This window comes from Balaenoptera borealis (assembly GCF_965194805.1).
Source record: "Balaenoptera borealis genome assembly, chromosome: 2".
NCBI lineage: Eukaryota > Metazoa > Chordata > Mammalia > Artiodactyla > Balaenopteridae > Balaenoptera > Balaenoptera borealis.
In genome coordinates this window covers 85,256,692-85,268,758 of record NC_138867.1, presented here as the reverse complement: position 1 = coordinate 85,268,758, position 12,067 = coordinate 85,256,692, and the positions used below count along the sequence as shown (strand labels likewise).

General features: G+C 33.3%; 1 protein-coding gene across 19 annotated transcripts in view; it reads right to left on the bottom strand.

Moving 5' to 3' along the window:
- Positions 1 to 12,067, bottom strand: part of PPIP5K2 (diphosphoinositol pentakisphosphate kinase 2) — an 81,209-nt gene that overhangs the window by 21,256 nt on the left and 47,886 nt on the right. For all 19 annotated transcript variants that reach the window (XM_082375250.1, XM_082375241.1, XM_082375246.1 and 16 more), the window contains 4 exons: positions 7,844 to 7,971; positions 7,145 to 7,259; positions 1,723 to 1,830; positions 1,517 to 1,633 (listed from right to left, as the gene is read on the bottom strand). In XM_082375250.1, coding sequence (XP_082231376.1) covers positions 1,517 to 1,633; positions 1,723 to 1,830; positions 7,145 to 7,259; positions 7,844 to 7,971 — 468 coding nt within the window. The remainder of the gene's footprint in view (positions 1 to 1,516; positions 1,634 to 1,722; positions 1,831 to 7,144; positions 7,260 to 7,843; positions 7,972 to 12,067) is intronic.

Sequence of the window (12,067 nt, the reverse complement as noted above, 5' to 3'; positions counted from 1 at the left end):
TATAAAAATGAGTTAAAATTCAATATGAAAATAGCAAACAGAAAATGAAATTTAAATAAGCCATTTATGATAACATAAAGAATTTAGGAATTACTCTGACAAAGTAAATACAAGACATTAAAAAAAGTCTTAATTTTATCAAGAACATATAAAGAATAGCTCACTAAATTCAGAGCTGTATACCAAGTCCTTGGACTAGAAGATTCAATTCTGTAAAAGTGTTATTTCTCTGATAACACTGATCTGCAGAGTTTATGTAATTTCAATCAAAATTCCAAAAAGTTCACTTTGAAACATGACCTTTTGCTTTAGTTTGGGAATGCACAAGGATGATACTAAGGATGCTTAGTATCAACACTTCTACTCAACACCATACTAGTCCTAGCCAGTAGCACTTCACAAAAAGCATATTCAAATGACCAATGAATATAAGAAAAGGTACTAATCCTTATTGGTCGTGAGGGTAATGTAAATTTAAGCCACAACAAGATATCACTACATAGTCCCCAAAATAGCTATATTAAAAACACTAATCATACCAAGTGCTGATAAAGATATGGTAGTATCTTTGGAAAGTTATTTAACTGTATTTTAAAAAGTTGAACATATGCATACCCTATAACCCAGCAATTTTACACCTACATATATATCCAAAAGAAATGTGTACGTATGTTCAGAAAAAGACCTGAACAAGAATCTTCATAAAAGCATCCATCTTCAAACCTTGAACTGGAAACAAATCAGATGATCATCATAGTGAAATGGATTAATAAACTGCACCATATTTATTTAATGTAATCCTACATGGCAACAAAAATGAAGAACACATGAATCTCAAACACATAATGAAAGAAGCCAAACCCACTCTCCGCCCCAAAAAAGCACATATTTTGTGATTTCATTTGTGATCATAAAGTCCAAAAATAGACAAAATTAATCTATGGTGCCAAAAGTCATGATAGTAGGTAACTTTGGGGAGAAGGCAGGGAGGTTGTGAGACAGAGGGGGCACAACTGGTTCTTCTAGAATGATATTCTATCTATAACCTGGCTAGTTGTTTTACAATTGTGTTCATTTTGTGATATATCATTAAACTACACACTTATGATTTAGGTATGTTTACGAATATGTATTATAGTTTAGTAAAAAAAGTTTAAAGCTGAGTACATATTTAACTTTTGTAAGGTTAAAAATTAAAATGCAGTAATTCATAACAAGTGCTTAGCACAGTAAAGAATGGACTAGTCCTCAAGTAGGACCTGGGGACAAAAACAAAAATTATAGTTATCCATTCTAAGTACTGATCTTAAAATCCAAAAAATCTAGAGAAAAGATAAAATATAAAATTCTAATATGCGTAAAAATGTTGTCTACCCAAATCATACTTCAAGAAATTTAAACCATCTTGCTACATAGTTGAGATAAGAATTATAGTACATAATAGAAAATTCTTAAAGAAACCTCATTTATATTTAGAACTATAGTAACTAAGCAATGAAAATTTCATCTTCATTACCTCCCTTGAAGCTGGTCTATATCCATAGCCAGATGGTAAATTTTTGTCTTCTTCACATCCTTTGGCTCCTGGACTAAAATGTAATTCAACATGAAAGCGTTCCTCAGAGGAAAGATCCTAAAAAATATTACAGAACACTTTCAAAATGAGAAACTTCGAATTATTTATTTACCTCTGGTAACACACGCAAATCAAGACTCTGTTACCTTGTTAGGATCCTCGTAAAGCATGATAACAATCTGAGTCATGTAGTTGAGTTCATTGACAACATTTAAATAATCCATAGCTCGTTTCCACTGTTCATCCTTTGATTCCTGAACAAAAGGTAAATGGTAAGCATTTTCTCATATTATGTTACTTTAAAACCACTTTATTTTCATTATGGTAATTTGTTTAATCCTGATTGATACCACACAAATGAGGTGAATACTTATACACACAGTCTTTCAAAATAACTCCACTCATTTAAATCTCAATAAATTACTTAAGCTTAAATAAATTAGTTTTAAAATCTCTAAGCAGTAGTATTAGACACTTCAGTGGTTAATTTTTTTTAAAAAATAACTCAAAGTAAAAATAAAGAATCTCTTGAAATATGATACCTATAACTGAATTCTAAGGGTAAGGGGCAGTTGTTAACCTTAAGTCCCAAAGTAACTAATATAGTGTCATGCTTCATAAACAGAATACTATCGCATAAAAGTAGTAAATATCCCTCATTAACACTATAGAGATATTTTAAAACAATCAGCAGGAGGAGGCATAGGCAGATTCTTAAAACCATCTCCTTCACCACCCCACCTGCATTTAGAGAATCAATGGTCTTTAAACATGTAATTAAAGAGCATCAGAACTGAAAGGGACCTTAGAGAACATGTATTACAAGCATTCAAAGTAGAAAATTCTATCTGAAAAGGCAAAACTATTCAAAGTTCAAACTCTACAGTCAATAGTCAACAGGGTCCACTTAGACCTTATGTACATGAGAGATAATAGCCTTCATTTTATGTCATAAATATTACAAATACAGAAAAGCATCCAACAATTTTTTTGTATACAGTAAGATATACAATATTTTGGAATTTAGTATGGAATATGCTTTGTTTTAAAAAAATAAAATTTGAATGCAAAAGCCCAAACTCAAGACCACATGCTGATTACCTATTTTTTTAAAATTCAGCACATATTTCTTCCTTAAATTTAGACATTATGTATCTCTGAGGAAGCATTCCACTTCTGAAGTTTTTGGAAAAGTAAAGTTAAAGCCACATCATGTAATTTGTGTAATTACATGTATTCTTAGCTTTATTTCAACAAATGGCTATTCATACCTCTAAATGCTCTAGAGCAGTTGCTCCCAGCTTAAGCAACACTCCAGAGTACAAACTCCATCTGTGTGTGTTTGTGTGTGTATGTCTATGTCTGTGTTTGAGGAGGGGATGTGTGCAAAGATGTATATACTTTTTTTTTCAAAATTGATAGGAAAAACATAAATTAGCATAGCATTACTGAGTTTCACTAGATGTGAATTATTATAAGTGATGGGTTTTAATTAAATACTAAAATTTTTCAAGATTGAAAAGATCTATTAGACTCTGTGATATGGCATTATTAATAAGAACACCATCTAATATCTAATTCAGTGGTGCAGTTACAGACTTTGCTAGGTCTGCTGTAATGAACAAATAAAATTACATATTTTGTAGCATCCTCCTGAATACAAGTAATATGCAAGAATTCATAAAAATCTTTTTTTTTAACAATTAAGGATCATTAAATATATTCCTTGAAATCTTGTTTATAATCTTATTTCCTTAACAAACCTTTTTAAAAGTCTATTATGGAGAGATAGATTTTACCAAGTCTACATTGAAAAATGAAAAATTTCAACTGGGAAGAGACCAAACAAGGTTTTAAGTATATTAGCTGCAGGCTCTTATTAGGATAATATGAGTTGGGATAATTAATTATAGTTCAAATAAATTTTTAAAAGTTTTAAAATTAGAAAACAGGACATCATTTTGGTATAGATCTTAATTTTCACTTTAGTAAGCACATGTAATTTTTTTAAACCCCAGATTTTTATGAGAATGGAGTTGTTCAGCTTTTGTTTTAGAAATGTAGCTGAATGCAATATATACTCAACAAGCTTTCATTCTACTGCCACCACCCTAAGTCTAAACTACATCATCTTTCTTTAGATCACTGTGATAGCTCCCTAAATGGTTTCCTCATATCTACTTCTATCTATCTATTGTCTACACAGCAACCAAAGCCATTCACTTCCCTGCTTAAAACCTTTTAATGGCTTCCCAATCCTCTTAGAATCCTCAAGGCATGCCTCTCCAAACTTATCTGTTACAATTTTATCCATCACTCACTATTATGCTCCAATTATAGGCTTTCTCTCCATTCTTACATCTTCTATGTTCTTTCTACCTTATAAATAAGTGCAATAAAGTTAAAAGGTGACCACATAAGAGATGTATCTCTCCTCCCCTAAAACAATTCCATCATTACTAATGGATATATAAGCTCTTGCCTTGCTAATTAAGGGTCATTTTTTTCTCTATTTCTTTTATTAAAGCTCCACTAATCCTCATATGTATGTGAGGGATGCCACTTTGCTATTCTATTAAGGAATAAAAAAGAAATAAAAACAAGAGAAAAGAACATATGAATTGGAAAATTTGATGGGAACAGAACACTTACATAGTCTTAGGGTAACTCTGATAATAACTATTCATCAAGGCCCAATGATAAGAGAAATTAAGAATCAGGAGACATACACCAAATCTTCATACATTTCACTGCCCTTTATTTTAAAAAGTACAAAAGAAAACAAAGTTGAATTCATTTTCTTTTAAAGATTATTTTTTTTATAGATGTGCATAAATGTATATGCCAATATATACATAGAAAAAGTTTTTTAATTCTTATTTTTTGCTAGTTTGGAGATGGCTGAAAAGATATTTTTGATATATAATAGAAGTGACACTGTATTCTAGATAATCTGTGGTTTGAGTGTACTGAGGAAGAAAGGGGATATTAAAATTTCTAAGTTTGTCTGGTTATCACTTCCACTGCCAATCTCTAAAACACCATTTTTTTAATTTTTTCAAATACAAACTTCCTGGGAATCTTATTAATAGCCACTGCCTCAGCCATCATTAATATGTTGGCTTCCCAACTCTGTACCTTTAACCCAAACCTCTAGCCTTACATATAAACATACTACTGGTCATCTTCACTTGACTAGCCTACTAGTGCCTCAAATTCAAGCTATCTAACCTCATTACTTTCCTTCTAGTGCCTGATACTCCCCCAAGTGTTACTTTCAGTGAATGATGGGTAATTTTGTAGATGATCCTGTTAGAAATATGGGAACCTTTCTTGACTCTCTTTTCTTTCTTACCTTCCACACCTGTAAGCAAAGAAAGGGCCTCAAGGAGAGTGTTGGTGAAAGTTAAAATGCCTCAAAAAGAGAGTGTTAGTGAAAGCCTGCAAGGGCACTGAGGAGGTTGTTGGTGAGGGACTATAGGAAGGTTAAAAAAAAATGTTACTGGAAACTATAGGAAAAAGAACCCTTGCTATGTAGTGGCATAAAGTGTAGAAACACTGTAGCCTGTAGACAGTGGAACTCAATGAGCTAGCTACCAAAAATTCCAGGAAAAATTCTCAAAAGGCCACCAAGATTCTTCTCACTGCCTGTGATGAACTATGAGAGGAGGGAGATAAACTACAGGGAAATGGTTAATTAAAGGAGCCAAGACTTGCAGAGTTCAGAAATAAAACTGTTTCTCATTCCTAGCCTCTCCAGAGAGCAAAAAATGCTATAGTTAAAAAGTGGCTTCCAGGAAGAACAGAAACGCAGGAATCTGTCATGAAAACATGGGTGTGATTGTAAAAACGCTAAGACTTCAGAAAGATTTAAGGCTCACAGACCTTTCAAAGACGCAAAGACTTTCTCAGGATTATACTAGCATGTCTCTCAGATACTCACTATTAAGCAATAAGGACTGCTGAGTACTATCCCTCAGTAGACACAGAGGGAGCCCAATGTAGAAATGGGCTTATTCTTAAGATTTGTGGGTGTGAACTGTTTAATAAAGTAGATTATAAGTTACTCCTTTTTGTTTTGTTTTTTAAATTACACCATCTTGAACTAAAAATAAACAGACCTTTGGATCCCAAAACTTCCTTGGACAGGAAGCAGGTTAAAGAAAACTACTTAGCTGCAAATGTGAGCTACTTTTTATGGAAAAGGAAGGATGACCTAGATGAAGCAATCAAGAACCCAAAGTATGAAGCCATGAACCATTATAAACAACTCCCTGGCAGTATGACAGAGCCCTAATTAAGGAATGGGCAGTAAGTACCTAAGCAGATTTCAAAATTGCTATGGACCAGTGACCATGGTGTACCTTCTGTTTTCCCCTCTTTTGAAAAGGTTATCTACAGCAGTTATTCTATGCTTATCCCACCACTGTATGTCAAATGTATGAAGGACAGACAATTGGTATCTTCAGTTCACAGGTCTTTGAAATGAGATTGAGTTCTCTTGAGAATTCAAGGAGCTCTGCCCAAGGAGTCCCATCCATACCTGGACCTGATTTAGATAATGAGATCCTGGATGTCAAGTTTATGCTATAATAGATAAGCCTGAGGGAATACTGGAGGAGAGATTACGTGAATTTTGCGTGAGGGAGAAATATGGATTGTGTGGGTAACGGACATACTGTAATAGACTCTGTTTTCCAAATATGGCCACCAAAATACATCCAATCCCAAGTATTCATCTTACAATAAGAAGTGACAGTGATACTCCACTCATCTAGTAATATGGGTCTATTCCCCACCCCTTGAACCTGGATGGACCTCTGTGACTGCCTCCACCAAAAAAGCTCAGCAGAAGTGATACTACATAACTTCATAAGTTAGGTCATAAAAATTCTTTGTGCTTGCTCCTTGCTCTTTTAGGAAGTTCACTTTTGGAACTCAGCTGCTATGTTCTGAGGAAGCAGGTCACCGGAAGAGGCCATTGTAGGTATTCTTGTCAACAACCCCAGCCAAGGTCCCACGTGACAGCCAGCGCATCAAGCACCAGGCATGAGAAGAAAGTTGTGAGATGACTTGAGCCCAAGCCACTGTCTGACTGCAACCTCACGAGAGACCCAATGCAAAACTGCCTGATCACAGTCAGCCTTTAAACCATGAGAGAGAAAAATAAAATGGCTGTGGTTGTTTTAAGGCAGTAACCTTTGGTATGATTCATTACATAACAGTAAATAAGAGTCACAATGTCCAACCAAACACCAAGTCCTATTGATTCTAACCCCTAAATAATGCAAATTCATCAGCTTCTCTTTGTCTCACTGCCACTGGCCTGTAACATCACCTACAATATTTTGTATTATTGTTTGCTTAAATGGATCTTCTCCAAAGGGAAGAGAACATGTCATTATCTCCAACATCTAGCAGAGTGCTTGGTATACAGTATACCCTTGACAAATGATGGTAAATAATAAATTATTAAAAACTGCACAGTAAAAAATGGTGTTAGTGATTCGATTACAAATTCAATAACACATATTTGTTAAATAGATTTATATAACTTATTCTACTTACATCACATAAGGCACCATAGCGAAGAATAGACAGTAAAGAATGTACATGACTTTCACTGGTGAAATATAATCTGGTACGGACATGACGTTCAGGTGACAGAACACCTCTGGAATACCTAAAGTAAGGAGCAGACAGTGTTAAAACATAACCATGCAGTTAAAACTTAACTAATGAAATTATTTTGTAAAATGGAATTTAATCTTACTAGAAGTAAAAGAACATAGTAAGCAAATCTATCACTCTTCCAATCACAATTGAGGCGTTATCTTAGCAGCTATTCCTCTAACATGAAGATAACTGGAACTAACTGGGACCACTGAGATTAGTCAAAGAAGTGTTAATATTAGTCAAGTTCACTGTAAATAGGTCATTTAAGCACCTTTATTAATAATGAAAGAGGTCACAGCACTAAAGAAGCTCACAGATGTTAATACTGCTGAATGAGGATGATCACTGATGATCACATGTGAATGATAACACACATCCCCTTTCCCTGTTTGCCACAGTTTTTTCTCCAATTTGGAGCCAAAAAGAACCTTGGTTGGAAGTTAACTATTAGAAATACCTAGGTAATATTTATTTCCACAGTGTGCCAAGTGATACACTCCTGATTTAGCCATAGGAACATTAAAAAGTAATTAGATTTGAAGAATGCAAAAACAGATGCCTATAGACTTAAATACCAGTACAGTCTCTTACACAGGGTGGAGTTTATTTACAGTGTCATCATCTTGTGTCCTTTGAAGATCTGAGCGAATTTTTCTAACTAGAGGAGTACAGTAGCCTTTGGCAATCTCCAGTTTTTCAGCTTTAGTTATACCATATTCCTGAGCAGAAAATACACAACATTAGAAAAAGGGTATAGTAATAAAGAACTCCAGTAAAGGTACTACTAAATTTAAGAATTTTAGTGAGCGACAAGTATTTTTATTAAGCCTCTTCTGAACATTATACAATGTTCCTAGTTTACATTTCTGCAACTTCAAGTACACTATTCCCCAAAGTATTGAGTATAATTAGAAGAATTTTTTTTTGGTGGAAATGAAAAAGAAAGTAATTTCTAAAGAGGATAGGATGAATGGATGAATGTAATCTTTATGAACAGTATTCAACTCAATCAGGTTTTAAATGTAGAAACAACCCTAAAAGAAAGATGGATTAAGGGCACAAACACGAAAGCACAGAACAAATAGTCAATAAACATACAGAAAGAAATATAAATTGAAACCATGAAATTTTTGTCTATTTGGATGTCAAAAATTAAAAAGGTTAACAAATTATTTAAAAGCCTTTGGCCAATACTGTAGAAGTTTTAACTAGTGGTTAGCCAAAAATGCCATGAAATTATCAAACTTAATGAGCTCTATAACATTATAAGTTAATTAAATGAGGAATTACAATCCAAAGTGTTAAGAAAACATAGTAATTGTAATAATTATAATAAAAATTAGTCCAAAGGGGTAGATGAGAAAATGACCTGATATAAGAAAAAAATCTGCGATGTGTGTGTAGATGGGAAGAGAGGGTATAAGAGGAAGAGGGCAGAAAGTGGGGTAGAGGCGGAGGGAGGCAGGGACAGAGAGGGAAAGAAGGAAGAGTAGAAAAGAGGGAAGAAACAGGCACACTCTTTCTCTCCAAGTTCCTTCTGGGATACCTGTATTTAAAGGCTACTTCCTGTTATCAGGTACTTCCCAGATGGCAAAACTTTAGTATGGATAATAAATCTCAAAACTGCCTAATAAAGAAAAGGCTGACTGATTAGATGGAAGACGTATGAAGATGGAACCTCTTGGGTCATTTACCTTAAACACAAAAGCTTGGTTGGTTAAATAATCTCACCAACATAGATGACTGTGAAATTGGTATGAAAAAAAGAAATATGTATGCAATTGTGTATGTATGTGTAAACAAAAGGAAAATGTTGAAATTAAAATCATCAAAGGAAATTTTTCTGTTGTTATTAGCAAGGTGTAATGAAACAGGCACTCTCATACACTGCTAGTCTGTAACAAAACTGGTAAAAGAGTTCTGGAAATCTTGATTGTATGTAGAAGACATATGTATAAGGAGAGTGAAAGAAAGTAAAAGAATCCACATTTCCAAATGTGAGAAATTGGTTAAATAGTTATTATTACATCACATCATTCAGCCATTAGGAAAAATGAAGTATATTTAGCTTTACTGATTTGGAAAAAATTTCTTGATGCCAAGAAAAAAAAAATCAGGTTATAAAATAGTATGCATTTCCTGGTTCCATTTTTGCAAAGAATACATTTGTTATATATACAAATTTATGAAAAAAATTTTATCCATGAATTTAAGGAAAAAGGCCTTTTAGAATTTTCCAAAACAGTGAAATGTTTTTCTCTAGTTGGTAATGGCATACTGATTTTTTTTTTTTGGCTATATCTATATTTTCTAATTTTATAACAAAGATATATTACTTTCATAATAAAAAAACCTTTCCCTTCAAAACAGTGACATATTTTGTAGAGCTGAAAAAGCAAGCTGCCACAACCAACTAGGACCAAATAATTAATTGTTAGATACCCAAGTTCTCTTATAATATTTCTGCCATAAAAAGAACTGATTAAAATAACAGATGAAGATATTTGAAAGCTTATTATGTGGTGATATTTAATGAGAGTATCATTGGACTTTATATTGCAAATGCTATTATAAAGAATCCTCTGCATTTCATAATACAATCACCAAAGAAATGATCTTCAAACTTCAATAAATGTGTGCCATCTCAATTAAGACTCTTAATAACAAATATAATCTTTAGATGTTCTTATCTTCCATCATACCATCGAGGCTCTTTTACTATTTATTTAATTTACTGAGGTAACATTGGTTTATAACATGTCTCATGCATACATTATATTTTGACTTCTGTATAAACTACAGTATGCTCAACACCAAAAGTTGTTTCTACCCATCACCATACAGTTTACCCCCTATACTCAATTCACCCCCTTTCCCTTCTGGTAATTATTACTCTTTTCTCTATAAATACATGTTTGTTTTGCTTGGTTTGTTCATTTATTTAAAAAAATTTTTAATATTTCACATTTGAGTGAAATCATATAGTATTAGTTTTTCTTTGAATGACTTATTTATCATAACACCCTCAAGGTCCATCCATGTTGCCACAAATGGCAAGATTGTATCTTTTTTATGTATTCCATTGTATTATATATACTACTTCTTCATCCATCCATTCATCAATGGGCACTTTCCATATCTTGGCTATTGTAAATAACGCCACAATGAACACAGGGTGCATGTATCTATTCGAATTAGAGTCTTCATATTCTTCAGATAAATACCCAGAAGTGGAATACCTGGATCATAGGGTATTTCTACTCTTAATTTTTTGAGGAATCTCCATACTGTTTTCCATAGTGGCTGCACCAATTTACATTCCCACCAACAGTGTACCACACTTTTTTCCACATCCTCTCCAGTACTAGTTATTTCTTGCCTTTTTGATAACAGCCATTCTAACAGGCCTGAGGTGATCTCTCACTGTGGTTTTGATTTGCATTTCTCTAATAATTAATGATGTTGAATATCTTTTCATGAGCCTCCTGGCAATCTGTATGTCTTCTTTGGAAAAATATTTAGCTCCTCTACCCATTGTTTAATCAGGCTGTTTTTTTGTTGTTGTTGAGTTGTATGAGTTCTTCATATATTTTGGATATTACCCCCAAATTGAATATATGATTTTAAATATCTTCTCCCATTCGGTAGGTTGTCTTTTCGTTTAGTTGATGATTTACTTTACTGTACAGAGCTTTTTAGTTTGATGTAGTCCCATTTGTTTATTTTTGCTTCTGTTTCCCTGCCCAAGGAAACATATCCAAAAAGATATTGCTAAGACCAACTTCAAGGAGCATACTATGTTTTCTTTTAGTTTTATGGTTTCAGGTCTTACATTCTAGTCTTTAATACATTTTGAGTTTTGTGTATGGTGTGATATAGTGGTCTAGTTTTATTCTTTGGCATGTGGCTGTCCAGTTTTCCCAATACTATATTGAAGACACTATGCTTTTTCCATTGTATGTTCTTGGCTCCTTTATTATAAACTAATTGTCCATATATGTGCGGGTTTGTTTCTGGGCTCTCAATTCTGTTCCATACATCTACATGTCTGCTTTTCTGTCAATATCATACTGTTTTGATTACTATAGCTTTGTAGTATAATTTGAAATCAGCGAGTGTGATAACTCCAGCTTTGTTCTTTTTTTCTTAGGACTGCTTTGGCTATTTGGGGTCTTTTGTTCCATATAAATTTTAGAATTTTTTGTTCTATTTCTGTGAAAAATGTCACTAGGAGTTTGACAGGAATTGCATTAAATCTATAGACTGCTTTAGGTAATATGGTCACATTCACAATGTTAATTCTTCCAATCCACGAGCATGGGATATCGTTCCATTTCTTTGGGTCTTCAAATTCTTTCAACAATGTCTTACAGTTTTTAGTGCACAGGTCTCTTATTACCTTGCTTAAATTTATTCCTAGGTACTTTATTCTTTTTGTTGAGATTGTAAATGGGATTTTCTTAATTTCATTTTCTGTTAGTTTGTTGTTAGTGTATAGACATGCGGCAAATTTTTGTATGTTGATTTTATGCCCTGCAACTTTTCTGTATTTATTACTTCTAACAGTTTTTTTGAGGAGTCTTCAGGGTTTTCTAAACATAAAATCATATCATTGCCAATAGTCACAGTTTAACTTCTTCCTTTTCAATTTGGATCCCTTTTATTTCTTTTTCTTACCTAATTATTCTGGCTAGGACTTCCAATACTATATTGAATAAGAATGGTGAGAATGGGCATCTTTGTGTTGCTCCTGATCTTAGAGGGATAGGTTACAGTTTTTTCACCATTTAGGGATTTAGGAATTCTTTTAGCTTC